At 38.9% G+C, this 23,639-nt stretch overlaps 1 protein-coding gene across 1 annotated transcript in view; it reads right to left on the reverse strand.

The window, feature by feature from the left end:
* Positions 1–1,616: 1,616 nt before the first annotated feature.
* PRDM6 (PR/SET domain 6) overlaps positions 1,617–23,639 on the reverse strand; it is a 234,698-nt gene continuing 212,675 nt past the window's right edge. The window contains exon 8 of the mRNA XM_058737854.1: positions 1,617–1,797. Within this exon, the coding sequence (XP_058593837.1) occupies positions 1,779–1,797 (19 nt within the window). The 3' untranslated portion in view covers positions 1,617–1,778. The remainder of the gene's footprint in view (positions 1,798–23,639) is intronic.

The following is a 23,639-nucleotide window of genomic DNA, read 5'->3' on the forward strand; positions in this document are numbered from 1 at the left end:
AACAAAGAGATTAAAAAATATATTGGGGTGCCTGGGTGGCTCCGTCGGTTGGGTGTCAGACTTCAGCTCAGGTCATGATCTCACAGTCTGTGAGTTCAAGCCCTGTGTCAGGCTCTGTGCTGACAGCTCAGAGCCTCGAGCCTGCTTCGGATTCTGTTTCTCCCTCTCTCTCTGTCTCAAAAATAAATAAAAACATTTTTAAAAAATTAAAAAAAATATGTTAAAAAGAACCAAAGTTGAAGAATATAATAACTAAAATGAAAAATACAGCAGAGGGAATCAGTAGCAGAGTAGAGGATGCACAAGAACGGATCTGCAATCTGGAAGATAGGCTTATGGAAAGCACCCAAGCTTACAGCAAAGAGGGGGAAAAAAAATAACTAGGATGGGTTAAGAATCTCTTGGACAACATCAACTGAATAAACATTGACACTACAGGAATTCCAGAAGGAGAAGAGACAGAGAAAGGGGCATGAAACTGATTTTAAGAAACAACAGCTAAAAACTTATTGAACCTGGGAAAGGAAACAGACATCCATGTTCAGGAAGCATGAGGGTACGAAACAAGGAACCCAAGAAGGTCCACACCATGACTCAGATTTGAAATGCCAAAGATTAACGATAAACAGAATTTGAAAAGCAACAAAGAAAGAAGCTCTTGGTGAAGGGCTAGGGAAACCCTATAAGACTATCAGCTGATTTCTCAGCAGCAACTCTGCAGGCCTCAATGGAGTGACGCAAGATACTCAAAGTGCTGAAAGGGAAAAACCAACAACCAAGAATACTGTACTCAACAAGGTTATCATTCAGAATTGAAGGAGAGAAAGGGTTTCCTTAGACCATGAAAAGTTAAAGGAGATGTTCACCATTCAACTGGTCTTACAAGAATTGTTAAAGGGAGTTCTTTAATGGGAAAAGAAAAGGCCATAATTACCAGAAAATTATACAACTAAAAAATGTTATCAGTAAAAGCAAATATACAATAAAAGTAGTAAAGCAATCACTTAGAAAACAAGTATAAACGTTACAAGACAAAAGTAGTAAAATCATTTATACCTAAAAAATTAGTTAAGGGACCCACAAAATACAAAGATGTAGGAAAAAAGAAAATCTATACATAAAACGTGGAGGAGTAAAAATGAAATTCTCTTAGAACATGTTCAAACCTAAGTGACCGTCAACTTAATATAAGCTGCTATATACTTAGAATGTTATTTATGAACTTTGTGGTAACCATAGGTCAGAAACCTGTAATCAATACACAAACTCAGAAAGTCAAGTGTAACCCTAAAGATAGTCATTCATCACAAAGCTAGAGCAAGAAAATGAACAGAGAAGAATTACAAAAACAATCAGAAAACAATTAGCAAAATGGCAAATGCTCTAAATGTAAATGGTCTAAATGCTCCAATGAAAAAACATATGGGGTAACTAAATGGATTTAAAAATCAAGACTCTTTGTTACCTACCAGACTCACTTCAGACCTAAGGACACATATACACTGAAAATAAAGGGATGGAAAAAGATATTCCATGCAAATGGAAGCAAAAAAAAAAAAAAAAGCCATGGTAATAATACTTATTTTACAAAAAATGGACTTTAAAACAAAGACATGCATTACATAATGATAAGGGGTCAATTAAACCAAAGGGTGTAATAATTGTAATTATCTATGGACCCAACAATGAAGCACCCAAAACATAAAGCAAATATTAACAGACATGAAGGGAAAAACTGACAGTAATATACTCACAGTTAGAGGACTTGAACACCCCACTTACATCGAAGGATAGGACCTGCAGGCAGAAAATTGAACAGTATCCTTGAACATCATATTATACCAGGTGCATTTAGCAGATATATATAAAACATTCCATCCAAAAACAATAGAATACATGTTCTTTTCAAGTACACAAAGAACATTCTCCAGGGTAGATCACATGTGAGACCACAAAGAGTCTTCATATATTTAAGAAGATTGAAATTGTATCATGCGTCTTTTCCAACTACAGCACTATAAAATTAGAAATGAATTACAAGGAAAAACAAAACTTGAAGAACTACAAACACATGGAAGCTAAACAACATGCTCCTAAAGACCCAATGGACCAACAAAAAAGCAAAGAGGAAATTACAAAACAACAAAGACGGGGTGCCTGGGTGAATCAGTTGGGTGAGTATCAGATTCTTGATTTTGGCTTGGCTCATGATCCCAGGGTTGTGGGATCGAGCCCTGCAAAGGGCTCTGCACTGAGTGTGGAGCCTGCTTAAGATTCTCTCTCCCTCTGCCCCTCTCCCCTGCTCATCCACTTGTTCTCTAAATATAAAGAATAAAACATCCTTAATACATATATACATACATATATGAAGATAAATGAAAATGGAAACACAAGGGCCCAAAATCTTTTGGATCCGGCAAAACCTGTGCTAAGTGGGAAATTTACAGTGATACAAGAAACAATAAAAATTACAAGTACACAATCTAACTGTACACCTAAAGGAGCTAGAAAAGAACAAATAAAATCCAAAGTTACTAGAAAGAAGGAAATAATAAAGATCAGAGCACAAATAAATTAGAAACTTAAAAAACAGTAGAAAAGATCAGTGAAGCCAAGAACTGGTTCTTTCAAAAGAAAAACATAACTGATAAACCTTTGGCCAGATGCAGCAAGAAAAAATGAGAGAGGACCCAAATAATAAAATCAGCGATGAAAGAAGAAAAGTAATAACCAACACCACACACACACACACACACACACACACACACACACACACACACACATGAAGGATTATCAGTACTACAGAAAATCATATACAAGCAAATTGGACAGCCTAGAAAAAGTGGATAAATTCCTGGAAACACACAATCTTCCAAAACTGAATCAGGAACAAACAGTAATTATGAAAGGTGCAAAAACTAATAAGAAACTGAATCAGTAACCAAAAATTCCCAAAGAACAAAAGTCCAGAACCAGATAGATTCATAGGACAGTTCTACCAAACATTTAAAGAAAAGTGAATAATCATTCTACTCAAACTATTCCAAAAAATAGAAAAGGAAGAAAAGTTTCTAAATACATTCTATAAGGCCAGCATTACCATTATACTAAAACCAGACAAAGATGCACACATGAAGGAAGGAAGGAAGGAAGGAAGGAAGGAAGGAAGGAAGGAAGGAAGGAAGGAAGGAATGGGAGGGGAGGGAAAGGGAGGGGAGGGAAGGGAAGGGAAGGGGAGGGAAGGGGAGGGAAGGAGGAAGGGAGGGAGGAAGGAAGGAAGTTAGAAAAATTACAGGTCAATATCCCTGATAAATATGGATGCAAAAATCCTCAACAAAATATTAGCAATCGACATTCAAAAATACATTAAAGGGATCATTCCCCACAATCAAGTGAGATTTATTTCTGGGATACAAAGATGGTTCAATATTCACAAGTCAATCAATGTTATACGTGACATTAACAAAATGAAGCACAAAAATCATATGATCATGACAAATAATATAGAAAATTCATTGAACTAAATTCAACATCTTTTCAGAATAAAAACTCTCAACTAAGTGAGCTTACAGGGAACATATGTCACCATAATTAAGGTCATATATGAAAACCCAAAGCTAACATCACACTCAATGATGAAAAACAGAGAGCTTTTCCTCTAAGGTGAGGAATTAAGGCACTTGCCACTTGTACTCAACATAGTACTGGAAGCCATAGCCATAGCCATCAAACAAGCAACCAAAGGCACCCAAATTGGTAAGGAAGAAGTAAAACTCAGTATTTGTGGATGACATGATACAATACATACAAAACCCTAAAGATGTCACCAGAAAACTATTAAAATAAATTCAGTATAGTTTCAGGGTACAAAACTAACATACAGAAATAATCTGTTCTGATTCTGTACCCTAATGACAAAGTGGCAGAAAGAGACACTAAGAAAACAATCTCATTTATAATTGCACCAAAAATAATAAAATACCTAGGAATAAACTTAACCATGGAGGTGCAAGACCTGTACTCTGAACATGAAAAAACCCTGATGAAAGCAATTGAACATGACTCAAATGCAAAGACATACTATGCTCACGGACTGGAAAAGTTTATATTATTAAAATATCCATACCACCCAGATCAATTTACAGATTCAATGCAATCTTTACCAAAACACCAACACCATTTTTCACAGAACTAAAACAAGTAAAAGTAAAATATGCATGGAACCACATAAGACTCTTCAGAGCCAAGCCAAATTTGAGGAAAAAAGAATGAAACTAGAGGTACCAAAATCCTGTATTTCAAGATGTACTACCAAGTTATAATAATTAAAACAGTATGGTACTGGCACCAAAATAGACACATAGATCAAAAGAACAAAATAGCCCACAAATAAACCAACAATTTTAGGTTCAATTAATCTTAAAAAAGGAGGCAAAAACAAGCAATGGGAAAAGATGTCTCCTCAACAAATAATGCAAACAGTGGACAACTACATGCATAAGAATGAAACTGGACCACTTTATCACACCATACACAAAAATAAATTCAAAACGGATTTAAAGACCTAAATGTGAGACCTGAATATACAATTCCTAGGAAAAAACAACTCAGTAATCTGTGTGACAATGATCTTAGCAACATTTTTCTAGTATTTAAAGTTTATTATTTTGAGAGACAGAGAGAGAGACAGAGAGAGAACGTGAGTAGGGAAAGTGCAGAGGGACAGAGAGAATCCCAAATAGGGTCTGCACTGACAGTGAGGGGCTCGAACTCATGAACTGTGAGATCATGACCTGAGCCGAAATTGAGAGTTTGACACTTAAGTGACTCAGCCACCAAGGTGCCCTGCAACATTTTTCTAGATCTGTCTTCTCAGGTAAGGGAAACAAAAGTAAAACTATTGGGACTGCATCAAAATAAAAAGCTCCAGCACAGCAAAGGAAACCATCAACAAAATGAAATGGCAGTCTACTAAATGGGAGAAGATATTTCCAAGATAAAAGGATAACATCCAAAATATAAAAAAGAACTTATATAGCTCAACAGCAAACAATAAAAATAATCCAATTTTAAAATGAGTAGTGGACCTGAATAGACATTTTTCCAAAAAAGTCATACATGTGTCCAACAGATGAATGCAAAGATGCTTAACGTCTCTAATCATTAGAGAAATGGAAGTCAAAACCACAATGAGATACCACCGTACCCATGTGAGTATGGCTAGGATGAAAAAGACAAGACATAACAAGTGTTGGTGAGGATGAGGGCAAAAAGGAACCCTCATTCACAGAAAATGTATATTATGAAGCCACTGTGGAAAAAACAAGATGGAGGTTTCTCAAAAACTAAAATCAGAAATACCATATGACCCAGTAATTCCACCAGTGTGTATTTAGCCAAAAAAACCACTAATTTGAAAAGATTTATGTACTCTTACTTTTCTTGCAGCACTGTTACAAAAGTCGAGATAAGGGAGCAACCTAAGTGTCCATCCATAGGTGATGGGTAAAGATGTGTTGTATACACGCTCTCTGGAATATTACTCAGTCATCAAGAAGAATGAGATTTTGTCATTTGCAACAACATGGATGGACCCAGTGGGTATCATGTTAAAGCAGCTAAGTCAGACAGACATAAACCATATCATTTTGCTTATTTGTCAAATCTAACAAACAAAGAAACAGAAACAGACCTACAAATACAGAGTAGATAGAGAACAAACTGAAGGGTACCAGAGGAATGGGGACAGTGGGCAAAATGGGTGATGGGGAGTGGGAGGTACAGGCTTTCAGTTATGGAATGAATAAGTAGCAGGGAGGAAGGGAATAGCATAGGGAATACAGTAAAAGGTACTGCAATAGTGTTGTATCGCGAGAGATGGTACCTATACTTGTAGAAAGCAGAGAATAAGGTATAGACTTGTGGAATCAGTAGGTTGTACAACTGAAATGAAATACTGTGTGTCAACTATACTTTAATAAAAAATATATACCCAAAAAATATATAAGGAACATGACTCAATAGCAAAACCCCTGCAAGTAATCCAATTTAAAAACAAGAAAAGGACCTGAATAGACACTTTTCCAAAGAAGACCTATAAATGGCCAAGAGGTGCTCAACATCACTAATCACTAGTGAAATGTAAATCAATGATAGATAAACAATGATCTATCGTCTCACACTGGTCACAATGGCTGGTATCAAAAAGGAGAGGTACTTGTGATGCCTGGGCACTGACAGCATGGAGCCTGCTTGGGATTCTCTCTCTCCCTCTCTCTCTCTGCCTCCGCCCCACCCCCCGCTCTCTTTCTCTCAATATAAATAAATAAACTTAAAAAAAAAAAGATGAGATACCAGATGTTGGTGACAATGTGGAGAAAAGGGAACCCTCGTGCTCTGTGGTGGGAACATAAATCAGTGCAGCCACTACGGAAAACACTAAGGAGGTTCCTGAAAAAAATGAAAAACAGAACTACCATAGGAGCCAGCATTCCATTTCTGGGTACATACTCAACAAAAATGAAATCCCTGTCTCGAAGAAAAAAACCTGAATATTCATGGCAACATTACAATAGCTAATGCATGGAAGCAACCTAAGTGTCCATCAACAGATGAAGATTACTTAGCCATAAAAAGGAAGGAAACTCTGCCATTTGCAGCAACATGAATGAAATGTGAGGTTATTATGCCAAGTACCATAAGTCAGACAGACAAAGACAAGTATTCTATCTGACTTATATGTGGAATCTAAGAAAATCGATGTCACAGAAACAGACTGCTGGTTGCCAGCGGTGGTAGAAATGGGGGAAGGTGGTCAAAGAGTACAAACATTTAGTTACAAGACAGGTAAGTCCTGGGGACGTAATGTACAGCATGGTGACCACAGTTAACGACAGTGCATTGTGTATTTGAAAGTTTTGAAGAGTAGATTTTAAAAGTTCTCACCACACGCAAAAAATCAGTATGTGAAAGTGATGGATGTGTTCACTAATCCTCTTGTGGCAATCATTTTGCAATATATATATGTCTATCAAATCATTATGTTACCTTAAACTTACACAATAGGTTATATGTGAATTACATCTCGATGAAGTAGAAAAGTCCAAAAATTTAACTCAAAATGGTTTGTAGATCTAAATGTAAAATCTACGACTATAAAACTTCTCAAAGAAAACATGGGAGAATACTTTTGTCGTTTTTAGTTAGACAAAGATTTCTTACATATAACATCAAAAGCACAATCCATATAAGAATAAATTGGTATTAGAACTCCATCAAAATTAATAACCCTGTTCTTCAAAAACACTGATTAGAGAGTGATAGGAAGAAAAAGCCACAACTTGGAGGAAAACACTTGCAAATCGTGTATCTGAATCAGAGTGTGTATTTAGAACATATAAATGGCTCTTACAAGTCGATAAGAAACTCAGTTTTTAGAAAGATAAGACATCTGAACAAATGCTCACTCAGAAAGATCTATGAATGTCCAATAAGTGAATACAAAGAGGTTCATTATTATTAAGTATGAAAATGGAAATTAAAACCATAGTGAGCTACTAGTACACAAAAATTAGAACGACTAAAATTCAACGGACTCAATAGACTGCCCATTCTCCTCCTAGGTGAAATAAAACATATGTCCCACAAAGGCTTGTATATGAATGTTCATAGGACCGTTATTTGTAGCCAGATGGGAAGCAGACTGAATGTTCATCAACAGAACGAGCAAACGGACATAGCTATCCAGTGGAACACTACTCCACAATAATCAGTTTCCTGATACAAGGAACAAGGATGAATCTCGAAATAATTATCAAAAGTATTTTCAGAGAGTACAAGAAATGCAACAAAAAAGGAGACCACAGGTAATGTCTATATTTATAGAGAGTTCTGGAAAGCAAAGATTCATCTACAGTCACAGAAAGCAGATCCATTAGTATTGGGGTGCAAGGGACGGGAAGGGGCAGCACAGAGGAATTACAAAGTAGTATAAGAAGGAGCGTCTGGCTGGCTCAGTCAGTAGAGCATGTGACTCCTGATCTCAGGGCTGTAAATTCCAGTTTGGGGGTGGAGATTACTTAACAACAAACAAAACAAAGGGCTATAAGGAAACTTTTTGTAGTATTGGATACAATCATTATTTTGACGTGATGGTGTCACAGATTTATACACATCAAAACTTTTCTGATTGTATGCTTTAAGTACACACTTTTATATCAATGTCTTTTTTTTAAGTTTATTTTTATCTTTTTAAGTTTATATATTTTAATAGAGATAAAGACAGAACAAGTGGGTGAGGGGCAGAGAGAGAGGGGGAGAGAGAATCCCAAACAGGTTCTGTGCACAGCCAGCACAGAGCCCAATGTGGGGCTCAAACTCACAAAACTGTGAGATCATGACCTGAGCTAAAATCAAGAGTCAGATGCTCAAATGACTGAGCCACCCAGGGGTCCCTCAACATGTCTTGATAAAGTTGTTAAACTTAAAAACAAAATTTTTTATATTAACATAATAGCTGCAGGGGTGCCTGGGTGGCTCAGGTGGTTAAGTGTCTGACTTCTGCTCAGCTCATGATCTCGTAGTTCATGAGTTCGAGCCCCGCATCGGGCTCTGGGCTGAGAGCTCAGAGCCTGGAGCCTGCTTCGGACGTTGTGTCTCCCTCTCTCTCTGCCCCTGCCCTGCTCATGCCCTGTCTCTGTCTCTGTCTGTCAAAAACAAACATTTAAAAAATAATAGCTACCATGGTATTCTTGGTTGTCTGTTCAAATGTATTTAGTTCTTATTATTTAATGCAGTGGTAACACATTTGTTCAGCCCTATTAGGGCATGTACTTTTCCATCTACATGGATGTTCCACGTAACTGAGGTTTGAGTGGTTACTGTATTGGAGAATGCTTATTTGAACCGTTTTTTTTTAAATTTTTAAAAAAATTTTTTTAACGTTTATTTATTTTTGACACAGAGAGAGACAGAGCATGAATGGGGGAGGGTCAGAGAGAGAGGGAGATACAGAATCCGAAGCAGGCTCCAGGCTCTGAGCCATCAGCCCAGAGCCCGATGCAGGGCTCGAACTCATGGACCACGAGATCATGACCTGAGCTGAAGTCGGATGCCCAACCAACTGAGCCATCCAGGCGGCCCTGAACCATTTTAAAGATAAATCTTTGTTTAATGTATCACAGCCTCCTTTGCTTTTTGAAACACAAAATACGGAAACCAAGAAATCTTTTCTGTATGTCACAGACTGCCATGGCCACAGCTGCAGCACAAACGGAAAGTACTGTGCGTGAAGTTAGCTGATACTATGTACAGGTTTACATTTGCTTTTCTTCACAAGGAAGTTCAGACTGTTTGCAAAATTGTATTGAATTCAAAAAGGAAATACAGAATTGAAGGAATCAAAAGGGGGAAAAAAAAGAACACAGACTGGCAAACACTCATCCCAGAGAAACTATTAGTGAGTAAGGACATTATTGTCATCAGGGGTCTTCTGGGAAAGGGACAGAAATTCCAGCGGGTTAGCTGTTAACTACTGTGGGATTCCTTTTACAATATATGTAAATCAAACCATCAAGCTGTGTGACTTAAACTGACATAGTGATGGATGTCAGCTACTTCTCAATAAAACTGGGGGAAAAACCTAGTGCAGTGGAACAGAACACATATACACTAATAGTCAGTAACTTTACATTTAAGGGGTAGTACAGGTATAATGCTGACTAAAGGAACAGGATAATATTTATGCTTTTTCCCCTAATTTTAATACAGTACTACTACTCAAAATATGTGCCATGTCAAAACTATGTCTTCAGATCTGACAATAAAGTCCCTTCCAGAAAACTGTATCATTATAACATTTTAGAACCTACAAATACCTAAAAGGTCATATAATTTAAACCACTTACTGAATTATATTATTAATAAGTAACACTAAAAAGAAATATTCAGTTACTACTAGAGATTATATAGTGGATTTAAGATTCTTTCCTAACCCAGGGGTGATGACTAATAATTACTTGGATATTCTTCATGAAGTTTAATACACAAGCACACACTTTACCTGTTTAGCACCATTACAAGGAGGCTAAAAGTTGTGATGGCTTGCAGTAAATCTCAGATAATTCTCTATTAATAAATAAAAACCATTTTTTAATAGGAGATATTTGAAATAATGGGTGCAGATACAAATGTAATAAACACTCTTAAAGACACCCCCTAAATTTAAAATATTAACATTTTATTAGTTTTTCATCTTTTCCCTTTAAGAAAAAAAATCAGATTGAATTTGGGGTCAATTTGGGATCCCTTTTCTGAATCCAGTGACTCCTTTCTTTCCCCACTGACTGTTCTCCTGAATGTTTATTTGCTGTTCATATTCCTTTTTTAAAAACTCATTACTATGTGTTGCATAAAGAACCTACAGCATCATTTTATGTGTAACAGAATGTTCCATAATGAAATTATAAGTGATTCATCGAGCAGAATTTACTCAATAAAACAGAAGAATGAATCCACTTCATTTCTATGCACTCACTTCTTCTACTCTGTTGAATATCTCCTATACTTACCTACATCATGGACAGATGTCAGAACTTTCTAGTCATTTTGAGCTGTCAAAGCTCTGTTGAAAATTCAAATTTCAGGCCAACATGGTGGAGAATAAGGGGGATCCATACTGCCCACGTCTCTCAAAGAAGTGCTGAAGCCAAAGGACACTGAATCCCAAGAGTCTGGGAGGAAAAGAGATTGAATCTAACAGGAAGAAAATGGGACAACTTGAGAAATGATAGGAACTCCAAGGAACAAATCAAAGCACATCTGGTGGAGGGTCCAAAACATCACTACGAGTAGGAAAGTCACAACAACAGAGAACAAGTAATAACATGCTCCAAAAAACACCACCTGAATGGCCAGGCCCTGGACAGTGTATGACCCTCCTTTAAGATAGCAGTGCTCACAGTTGCAGAGCACACAACAAACTTTTAAAACTCATATGGGACAGAAAACTAGCCAAAATGATGAAATAGAAGAATTCTCCTCAAAAAGAATTCCAGGAAGAAGTGACAGCTAACATACTGATCAAAACCAATTTAAGCAATATAACTGAACAAGAATTTAGAATAATAGTCATAAAATTAATCACTGGGCTTGAAAAAAGCATAGAGGACAGCGGAGAATCTATTGCTACGGAGATCAAGGGACTAAAAAATAGTCATGATGAATTAAAAAATGCTATAAGTGAGGTGCAAAATAAAATGGAGGTGGCCACAGCATGGATTGAAGAAGCAGAGGGGAGAATAGGTGAATTGGAAGATAAAATTATGGAAAAAGAGGAACCTGAGAAAAAGACTTAAAAAAATCCAGGATTACAAGGGGAGAATTAGAGAACGAAGTGATTCAATCAAATGGAACAATATCCGTATCACAGGAATTCCAGAAGAAGAGACAGAGGGGCCAAAGGTGTACTTGAACAAATCATAGCTGAGAACTTCCCTGATCTTGGGAAGGAAAAAGGCACCGAAATCCAAGAGGCACAGAGAACTCCCTTCAGACGTAACTTGAATCGATCTTCTGCATGACATATCATAGTGAAACTGGCAAAATACAAGGATAAAGAGAGAATTCTGAAAGCAGCTAGGGATAAACATGCTCTAACATGTAAAGGGAGACCAATAAGACTAGTGACGGATCTGTCTACTGAAACCTGGCAGGCCAGAAAGGAATGGCAGGAAATCTTCAATGTGATGAACAGGGAAAATATGCAGCCAAGAATCCTTTATCCAGCAAGTCTGTCATTCAGAATAGAAGGAGAGATAAAGGTCTTCCCGAACAAACAAAAAGTGAAGGAATTCATCACCATTGAACCAGCCCTACAAGAAATCCTAAGGGAGTCTCTGTGAGTGAAATGTTGCAAGGACCACAAAGTACCAGAGACATCACAACAAGCATGAAACTTACAAACATCACAATAACTCTAAACCCATATCTTTCAATAATAACACTGAATGTAAATGGACTAAATGCTCCAACCAAAAGACACAGGGTATCAGGATGAATAAAAAAACAAGACCCATCTATTTGCTGTCTACAAGAGACTCATTTTAGACCCGAGGACACCTTCAGATTGAAAGTGAGGGAATGGACAACTATCTATCATGCTACTGGAAGTCAAAAGAAAGCTGGAGTGGCCATACTTAGACAAACTAGACTTTAAATTAAAGGCTGTAACAAGAGATGAAGAAGGGCATTATATAATAATTACAGGGTCTGTCAATCGGGAAGAGCTAACAATTATAAATGTCTATGCACCAAATTTAGACACCCCCAAATGTATAAAACAATCACAAACATAAGTAACCTTATTGATAAGAATGTTGTAATTGCAGGGGACTTTAATACTCCACTCACAACAATGGATCATCTAGACAGAGAATCAGTAAAGAAACAATGGCCCTGAATGATACATTGGACCAGATGGACTTGACAGATATATTTAGAACTCTGCATCCCAAAGCAACAGAATATACTTTCTTCTCGAGTGCACATGGAACATTCTCCAAGATAGATCACATACTGGGTCACAAAACAGCCCTTAATAAGTATAAAAGAATTGAGATCATACCATGCACACTTTCAGACCACAATGCTATGAAACTTGAAATCAACCACAGGATAAAGTCTGGAAAACCTCCAAAAGCAAGGAGGTTAAAGAACATCCTACTAAAGAATGAATGGGTCAACCAGGCAATTAGAGAAGAAATTTAAAAATATACAGAAACAAATGAAAGTGAAAATACAACAATCCAAACCCTTTGGGATGCAGCAAAGGCAATCCTAAGAGGAAAATACAATGCAATCCAGGCCTATCTCCAGAAACAAGAAAAATCCCAAATACAAAATTTAATAGCACACCTAAAGGAAATAGAAGCAGAACAGCAAAGACACCCCAAACCCAGCAGAAGAGGAGAAATAATAAAGATCAGAGCAGAAATAAACATATAGAATGCAAACAAACAAACAAACAAACATTAGAGCAGATCAATGAAACCAAGAGCTGGTTTTTTGAAAAAATAAACAAAATTGATAAACCTCTAGCCAGGCTTCTCAAAAAGAAAAGGGAGAGGACCCAAAGAGATAAAATCATGAATGAAAATGGAATTATTACAACCAATCCCTCAGAAATGCAAGCAATCATCAGGGAATACTATGAAAAATTATATGCCAACAAAATGGACAACATGGAAGAAATGGACAAATTTCTAAACACACACACACACACACACACACACTACCAAAACTCAAACGGGAAGAAATAGAAAATTTGAACAGACCCATAACTAGTGAAGAAATTGAATCAGTTATCAAAAATCTCCCAACAAATAAGATTCCTGGACCAGATGGCTTCCCTGGGGAATTCTACCAGACATTTAAAGCAGATACAGTATCTATCCATCTCAAGCTGCTCCAAAAAATAGAAAGGGATGGAAAACTTCCAGACTCATTCTATGAAGCCAGCATTACTTTGATTCCCAAACCATACAGAGACCCAACAAAAAAAGGGAACTACAAGCCAATATCCCTGATGAATATGGATGCAGAAATTCTCAACAAGATACTGGCACATCGAATTCAACAGCATATAAAAAGAATTATTCACCATTAGCAAGTGGGATTCATTCCTGGGATGCAGGGCTGGTTCAATATTCACAAATCAATCAATGTGATACATTACATTAATAAAAGAAAAGATAAGAACCATATGATCCTGTCAATTGATGCAGAAAAAGCATTTGACAAAATACAGCATCCTTTTTTAATAAAAACCCTTGAGAAAGTTGGGATAGAAGGAACATACTTAAACATCATAAAAGCCATTTTAAAAAGCCCACAGCTAATATCACCTCAATGGGGAAAAACTGAGAGCTTCCCCCTGATATCAGGAACATGACAGGGATGTCCACTCTCACCACTGTTATTTAACATAGTGTTAGAAGTCCCAGCATCAGCAATCAGACAACAAAATTCAAAGGCATCAAAACTGGCTAAGATGAAGTCAAACTTTCACTTTTCGCAGACGACATGATACTCTACATGGAAAACCAGTAGATTCCACCAAAAGACTGCTAGAACTGATACATGAATTCAGCAAAGTCGCAGGGTACAAAATTAATGTACAGAAATCAGTTGCATTTTTATATACCAATAATGAAGCAACAGAAAGAGAAATAAATTGCACCAAGAATCATAAAATACCTAGGAATAAATCTAACCAAAGATGTAAAAGATCTGTATGCTGAAAACTATAGAAAGCTGATGAAGGAAATTGAAGAAGATACAAAGTAATGGAAAAACATTCTGTGCTCATGGATTGGAAGAATAAATAGTGTTAACATGTCAATACTACCCAAAGCAATGTACACATTCAATGCAATCCCAATCAGAATGGCACCAGCATTCTTCTCAAAGCTAGAACAAGCAATCCTAAAATTTGTATGGAACCACAAAAGACCCCAAATAGCCAAACTAATATTGAAGAAGAAGACCAAAGCGGGAGGCATCACAATCCCAGACTTCAGCCTAGACTTCAGATTATACAAAGCTATAATCATCAAGACAGCATGGTATTGGCACAAAAACTGACAAAGAGACCAATGGAATAGAAGAGAGACCCCAGAATTGGACCCACAAATGTATGACCAACTAATCTTTGACAAAGCAGGAAAGAGTATCCAATGGAAAAAGGACAATCTCTTTAACAAATGGTTCTGGGGGAACTGGACAGCAACATGCAGAAGAATGAAACTAAACCACTTTCACACAAATAAACTCAAAATGGATGAAGGACCTGAATGTGAGACAGGAAACCATCAAAACCCTAGAGGAGAAAGCAGGAAAACACCTCTGTGACCTCAGCCGCAGCAATTTCTTATTCGACACATCTCCAAAGGCAAAGGAATTAAAAGCAAAAATGAACTACTGGAACCTCATCAAGGTAAAAAGCTTCTTCAAGGCAAAGGAAACAATCAACAAAACTATAAGGCAACCGATGGAATGGGAAGATATTTGCAAATGACATATCGGACAAAGGGCTAGTATCCAAAATCTATAAAGAGCTCACCAAACTCCACACCCAAAAAACAAATAATCCAGTGAAGAAATGGGCAGAAGACATGAATAGACACTTTTCCAAAGAAGACATCCAGATGGCCAACAGACACATGAAACGATGCTCAACATCACTCCTCATCAGGAAAATACAAACCAAAACCACACTGAGATATCACCTCACACCAGTCAGAGCTGCTAAAATGAACAAATCAGGAGACTATAGATGCTGGAGAGAATGTGGAGAAACGGGAACCCTCTTGCACTGTTGGTGGGAATGCAGACTGGTGCAGCTGCTCTGGAAAACAGTGCGGAGGTTCCTCCAAAAATTGAAAATAGATCTACCCTATGACCCAGCAATAGCACTTCTAGGAATTTACCCAAGGAATACAGGAGTGCTGATGCATAGGGCCACGTGTACCCCAATGTTTATAGCAGCGCTTTCAACAATAGCCAAATTATGAAAAGAGCCTAAATGTCTATCAACTGACGAATGGATAAAGAAGATGTTGTTTATATATACACGGAATACTACTTGGCAATGAGAAAGAGTGAAATATGGCCATTTGCAGCAACGTGGATGGAACTGGAGAGTGTGATGCTAAGTGAAATAAGCCATACAGAGAAAGACAGATACCATATGTTTTCACTCATATGTGGATCCTGAGAAACTTAACAGAAGACCATGGGGGAGGGGGAAGGGGGAAAAAAGTTACAGAGAGGGAGGGTGGCAAACCATAAGAGACTCTTAGATACTGGGAACAAACTGAGGGTTGATGGGGGGGGTGGGGGAGAGGGGAAAGTGGGTGATGGGCATTGAGGAGGGCACCTGCGTTGGGAGGAGCACTGGGTGTTGTATGGAAACAAATTTGACAATAAATTGTATATATATATATATATATATATATATATACACACACACATATGTATATGTATATATATATAATGTAAATTTCATTCTTTTTAAATATTAGCTCTCATATTTTTATGATACTTCATTAAATTAAAAAAAAATTTTTTTTTGAGGAGACAGAGCATGAGTGGGGGAGGGGGCAGAGAGAGAGGGAGACACAGAATCTGAAGTAGGCTCCAGGCTCTGAGCTGTCAGCACAGAGCCTGATATGGGGCTTTAACCCACCAACCATGAGATCATGAGATCACGACCTGAGCCAAAGTTAGGCACTTAACCGACTAATCCACCCAGGTGCCCCTCTGATACTTCATTAATACATAGCTTATATACAGTAAGATATATATACATGTACATATACATATACACACACACACACACACACATACACATACACACGCACAGATATATACATATATATCCACCCATGGGACCACCACTCAGATCAGGAGGTAAAATGTTTCCACCACTCCCAGAAAGTTCCCTTGTGTACCTTTGAAGGCAGTATCCACTGCTCCTCTTGACTCCCATCCCAACAAAATGGAAATACTATTCTGACTTCTATCATCATAGCTTAGTTTTGCCTGTGCTGGTATTTCATGTAAATGGAATCCTACCATGTAATGTCTGGCTTCTTTCACTCCCATGTTTTTAAAATTCATCCATGTTGTTACATATGTCAGCGGCTCACTCTTTTCCTTTTCAGCCTTGTTGAGTGGTATTTTGCTGTGTGAATATTCACAATTTGTCCATTCTGCCGTCGGTGGGTTTGTGTGATTTCTAATTTTTGGCTATGATGAATAAAGCTGACATGAAGAACGCGTACAAGTCTTTTTGGGGACATCTGCATTCAATTTTCTTGAGTGGATGCCAACAAGTAAAACTGCTGAGTCAGAGAACAGTGTATGTTTAACTTTGCTATAAACTGCCAAACACTTTGAAAGTAGTTGTCACGTTTTACACTCTCAACCAGTGATATACGAGGATTCCAGTTACCACATTTATGTCAACACGTCGTCGGGTCAATCTTTTTTGATCCATTCTGGTAGGTGGGTAAGAGGTATCTCATTGTAGTCATTTCCTGTACTTTTAAGGGGAAAAACCAACACGGTGAACACTCATTGTTGGTTGTGCCCGCGCAGACTCTCTCCAGAAGTATCCCCAAGACTGAGCACGCTGGTTTTCCTTTAGTGAGCACTGATGAGCACCTATTTGGCTGGGGCACTGGTGTGGCAGGTAGACTTTTCACCCTGCAACCTTTAGTTACTTTGGAAAGTTGAACCGCAGAAATGTATTACCTAATGAAAAAAAAAAATCTTTCAAATCACTCCATTACTCAGTCATGAACCTCCACCCCATTCTATCCAAGACCAAGCTTCGGAGTTGGGAGATTCTCAGCGCTGGGTCAGGTTAGTTTCTAGCAAACTCCACCTCCTTCCTCTTCCTGGCTGTACCTTTTTTCATTAGGTTCGAGGACGTGAGAGAGGGAAGGAAAGAGACACACTCATCTGTCCGGCTGCGGTTCTATCTTCCTCTTTTGGGGCTGCGGCTGCTCTAACATGGCTGGTGTTTGACACACTCTTTGTGGCAGGTCCAAAGGTGGCGCTTTCCTGGGTCCCGTGTGTGAGGTTTCCTTATGGGAGGGAAAATGAGGAATTTGCAGACACTCTGCTGTACTGTTCTCTGAGATGAAGCATCCAGCTCCATGCGACCTCTTTCAACCCTCCTCAACTCTGATCCCCGGGGGTGTGGGTGGGGCTACAACCTGTAGCCTCTCATTCGTGGCTTTTCGGTGGGTTCCGGCAAGTGGTCTCAGTCCCAGCTCCCTTCTGCAGCATCCCCTGACCTATGGGATCCTCACACAGCTGGAAGCGACGCAGGCCACTGCTCTCTGTCCCCACCCTACTGTCCCTCACCTGGTCTGCCCCTCCCTGCTCAGCAGGTTATGAATGGTGAGTCTAAAGGTAATTTAGCATTCAACAGGGCAATGAGGTAACAGTCTGCTTCTGGCAGGCACTATCAAACTTTACAGTAAGTGTCCCAGAAACCTTCACACTCGATCCCCTGGTCAGACTGGGGAGGAATAAAGAGAGAAAAGTAAAGGACAGAGAAGCCCCAGTGCCCTCCTCTAGGTAGATGACTCAGAGTTCCAACAATTTCTTCCTCCCGTTATCTCCAGAGTTCTTACATAAAATGCCCGAGTTAGCTCTTACGTGGGTCAGTCCTGCTCATTCTTATTAACCCCTGCCTGTGGGGGTATCACCGGCACAGAGTGTGGCTGCGTGTGTGTTGGGGATGGGGTGGAGGTGAGCAACCCAGCGTGGGATGCCTTTCTAGGCAGATGCGTCTCAAATTTTAATATGCATACAAAACAAGGGGTGGTCTTGTTAAAATGCAAACTCAGATTCAGGAAGGGCAAGTGGGGTTTGAAATTCTGTGTTAAAATTATTTTTTTAATTACGTAGACCACGCAACATAAAATTTAACATCTTAACCATTTAAAAAAATGTTATTGTAGAGATATAGAGAGGATACTCGTGCATAAGTGGAGGAGGGGCAGAGGGAGAGAGAGAGCATTTTAAGCAGGCACCACACTTAGTGTGGAGCCCAACCTGGGACTCCAGGCCATGATCCTGGGATCATGACCTGAGCTGAAATCAAGTGTTGGGGACTCAACGAACTGAGCCACCCAGGTGTCCCTTTCTAAATTTTTTCATTTTCATTTTTATTAGTAGTATTTTTTATTTTAGCCACCGTAACCATTTTTTAAGTGTACATTTGGCACGAAATACGTGTCACTGCTCTGCAGCCATAATCACCATGCATCCATCTCCAGAACCCTCTTCATCCTACAAAACTGAAACTCCACCCTCAATGAACAAGAACTCCCTGTTGCCCTGGCCCCTGGAAATCAGCTTTCTACTTTCCACCTCTTTGAACTGGAGAATCCGACTATACTAGCTACCTCATACAAGCGGAATTATACAATATGTGTCCTTTTCTGATGGGCAGATTTCACTTAGAACATTACCCTCACGGCTCATCCATGTTGTGACCTAGGTCAGAATTTTTTTCCACCTGAGATTAGTATTTGAATTGGCAGGTTCAGTAAACTGCCCTCCCTAAAGGGGGTGGGCATCATCCAATCCACTGAGCCCCTGAATACAACAGAAGGCACAAGCGGGAGAGATTCATCCCTTTTTGTCCTGCCTCACTGTTTGCGCTGGACAGGGCCTCGTATCTTCTACTTAGACTAGGATTTACGTCATTGGCGGCCCTGGTGCTGAGAGCTTCAGACTCAGACTGAACCACACCACAGGACTTTACGGGACGCTAGCCTGCAGACAGCAGATCGTGGGACTTGTCGGCCTCCATAATCTGGAATCAATTCTTCATAATAATTCTCCTTGTGTTCTGTTCTCTGCAAACCTCTACTGGTTCTTTCTCTGTGGAACCCTGACAAATACAGGGCAGTTGTCCCACTTTTCATTTTTTGAGAAATGCCATACTGTTTGGCACAGTGGCTATACTATTTAATAATCAATCCCAAAAGAGCCCAAGTGTTCCCACTTCTCCATATCCCTACCAAAGCCTGTTACTCTGTCTTATTTTCCCAGTGGCCGTCCTAGTGGGTGTGAGTTGACATCTCCTCGTGGTTTTGATGTGAAATCACATTAATAATTATTGATGTTGATCATCTTTTCTAGTCCTTACTTGCCAGTTGTATATTTTCTTTGGAAAAAGTCTGTTCAAGTTCTTTTCCATTTTTAATTGGGTTGTTTGATTTTGTTGTTGTTGAGGGTTTTTTTTTATATATCTGGATATTAACCCTGATCAGATACGATTTGTCAATATTTTGTTGCATTCTGTGAGTTGCGTTTCTTTCTGTTCATTATGTCCTTTTAAAAAAAATTTAATATTTATTTTTGAGAGAGAGAGACAGACAGAACGTGAGCAGTGGAGGGGCAGAGAAAGAGGGAGACACAGCGTCCAAAGCAGGCTCCAGGCTCTGACAGAGCCCGACACGGGGCTCAAACTCACAAACCGCGAGATCACTGCTTGTGGTTTTAGTGTCATACCCTCGAAATCATTGCCAGATTCAATGTTGTAATGATTTTCCCCGTGTCTTCTTCTAAGAGTTTTATAATTTTAGCTCTTAAATTTAGACCTTTGATTCCAATTTGACTTAATGTGTCATACAGGGTGGAAGATATGGGTCCAGCTTCCCTTTCTTTTTTTTTTTTTTTTTTTTTTTTAACAGGTGAGTATCTAGTTTCCTCAGCCCTATTTGTTGAAAAGATTATTGTTTCTCTACTGATGCTTTTGGTACCCTTGGCGAAAAAGATCAACGGACTGGATAGGTGAGGGTTTACTTCTAAGCTCTTTATTCTATCCCATATTTGTGTCACCCTTTATTGGAGCAACACTTTGTAGTTTTGTAGCCCGAGATTTTCGCCTCCTTGGTTACATTTATTCCTAAATATTCTTTTTGTTGTGATTGTAAATGGAGTTCTTTTCTTCGTTCCCTTTCTGGATCATTGGCTGTGTATAGCAACACAACTGATTGTGCCTGCATATCTTGTATACTTTGATGTGGTTGAATTCATTTACTAGCTCTTATAATAGCAGCCCGAACTCACAAGCTGAGAAAAGCCTTTTTAATCTCTCACGATTGAGTATGAAATTAGCTCTGGGTTTTTCATACAGGGGCTTTTTTATGTTGAGGGAGTTTCCTCCCATTCCTAGTTTGTTGGCTTCTAATTCAAAGGGTGTTGAATTTTGTCAACTACTTTTTCTGCATCGATCAAGACAATAACATTTTTTTCTTCCTTCGTTCTTTTTACATGGTCTGTTATACTGATTAGTTTTTATATGCTGAACCATCATTATATTTCAGGAATAAATTCCACTTGGTCACAGTTTATAATCCTTCATGTTGCTGAATTCTGTTCACTAATATTTTCTTGAAAATTTTTATGTCAGTGCTTTCCAGGGATCTTAGTTTCTACTTTTCTTGTTGTCTTTGGTGTTGTTATCAGGTTAATGCTGTCTCAGAGAATGAGTTTAGGAGTTTTTCATTTTTTTCAATTTTTTGGAAGAGTTTGCAGATAATGGGGCTTAATTCTTCTTTAAATACTGAATAAAATTCGCCAATGATGCCATTTTGTCCTAAACTTTTCATTAGATTCTTCAATCTCATTACTAGTTATAGGTTTATTTTCTTCTTGTTCATCATTCAGTCTAGGTAGTTTGTGTATTTCTAGGAATTTCTCTCTTTCATTTAGATTTTCCAGCTTATTTGCGCACAAATCTGTATACCATTGTCTTTTTTTTTTAAGTTTATTTATTTTTGAGACGGAGAAAGAGCACAAGCAGGGGAGGGGCAGAGGGAGAGAGAGAGAGAGAGAGAGAGAGAGAGAGAGAGAGAGAGCATCTCAAGCAGGCTCTGCGCTGTCAGCACAGAGCCGGACAGGGGGCTAGAAGTGACAAACTGTGAGATCATGACCTGAGGAGAAATCAAGCATGAGATGCTTAACCAACTGAGCCACCCAGGTGACCCTATACCACTGTCTTATAGTACCTTTTATTTATATAAAAATATTAATGTCCCCTCTTTCATTTCTTGTTTTAGATATTGGAGTCTTTTGGCCCCCCTTCATCTAGCTAAAGGTTTGTCAATTGTAGTGATCTTTTTAAATTTTTTTTTTTTCAACATTTTTTATTTATTTTTGGGACAGAGAGAGACAGAGCATGAACGGGGGAGGGGCAGAGAGAGAGGGAGACACAGAATCGGAAACAGGCTCCAGGCTCCGAGCCATCAGCCCAGAGCCTGACGCGGGGCTCGAACTCACGGACCGCGAGATCGTGACCTGGCTGAAGTCGGACGCTTAACCGACTGCGCCACCCAGGCGCCCCGTGTAGTGATCTTTTTAAAGACACATGGTTTACGAATATTCTTTCCCACTCTGCATGTTGTCTTTTCACTTTGTTGCTGGTTTCTTTTGCTTTAAATAAGGTTTTTAGTTTACCTTGTTTGTTGCTTGTGCTTTAGGTATCATATCCAAATAATCATTACCAAGACCTATATTAAGGAGCTTTATTCCTATGTTTTCTTCTAGGGGTTTCATGATTTCTCATCTTATATTTAATTCTTTAATCCAATTCAAGTTAATGTGGGGGAGTGGCATGAGATATGGGTTTATTTTTCATTCTTTTTTAAAAAAAATTTTTTTTTTTTTTAATTTTTTTTTTCAACATTTTTTATTTATTTTTGGGACAGAGAGAGACAGAGCATGAACGGGGGAGGGGCAGAGAGAGAGGGAGACACAGAATCAGAAACAGGCTCCAGGCTCCGAGCCATCAGCCCAGAGCCTGACGCGGGGCTCGAACTCACGGACCGCGAGATCGTGACCTGGCTGAAGTCGGACGCCTAACCGACTGCGCCACCCAGGCGCCCCTAAAAAAAATTTTTTTAATGTTTATTTGTTTTTGAGACAGAGAGAGACAGAGCATGAACGGGGGAGGGTCAGAGAGAGGGAGACACAGAATATGAAACAGGCTCCAGGCTCCGAGCTGTCAGCACAGATCCGGTCGTGGGGCTTGAACACACGGACTGTGAGATCATGACTTGAGCCGAAGTTGGCCGCCCAACCAACTGAGCCACCCAGGTGTCCCTATTTTTCATTCTTTTACATGTAATTATCTAATTTTCCCAGCACCATTTTTTACTGTTTGTATATATTTTTGAGAGAGAGAGAGAGAGAGAGAGAGAAGACAGAGCATGAGTGAGGGGAGGATCAGAGAGAGGGAGACGGAATCTGAAGCAGGCTCCAGGCTCTGAGCTGTCAGCACAGAGCCTGATGTGGGGCTCAAACTCATGAACTGCGATATCATGACCTGAACTGAAGTCAGGCACTCAACCGATTGAGCCACCCAGGTGCCCCTCCCAGCACCATTTATTGAAGGGGCTCTTCTTTCTCCACTGAGCATTCTTGGCTCCTCTGTCAAATACTGGTTAACTATATATGCCTGGGTTAATTTCTCAGCCCTCAATTCTTTCCGTTGGTCTATTTGACTGTTCGGATGTTAGTGCCATATTGTTTGGAGGACTATAACCTTATCGTATAGCTAGAATTCAGGGAGTAGGATGCCTCCTGCTTTCCTCTTCTTTCTCAGGTTATCTTTGGCTATTTGGGGTCTTTCATTGTTTCATATAAATTTTAGAGGAGTCTTTGTTTCTACTCCTGTAAAAAAAAAAAAAAAAAAGGAATCTTCACAGGCATTGCACTGAATCTACAGATGGCTTTTGACAGTACTGACATTTTAACAAGATTAATTTTTCCAATCCATAAACATGGTATTTCTTTCAGCATGTGTGTGTGTGTGTGTGTGTGTGTGTGTGTGTGTGTGTCTTCTCCAATTTCTTTCATCACTGCCTTGTTTCTGATCTTAGAAGAGAATCTTTCAGTCTTTTACCATTGAGTCTGATGTTAGCTGTGGGCTTATCATATTACAGCCTTTGCCGTGTTGAGGTATGTTCCTCCTATGCCTAATTTGATAAAATTATTTTCACAAACATTCAATTTTGTCAAATCCTTTCTTGCATCTACTGAGATGTTCACAG

This window comes from Neofelis nebulosa, chromosome 1 (genome assembly GCF_028018385.1).
Source record: "Neofelis nebulosa isolate mNeoNeb1 chromosome 1, mNeoNeb1.pri, whole genome shotgun sequence".
In the NCBI taxonomy this organism is placed as follows: domain Eukaryota; kingdom Metazoa; phylum Chordata; class Mammalia; order Carnivora; family Felidae; genus Neofelis; species Neofelis nebulosa.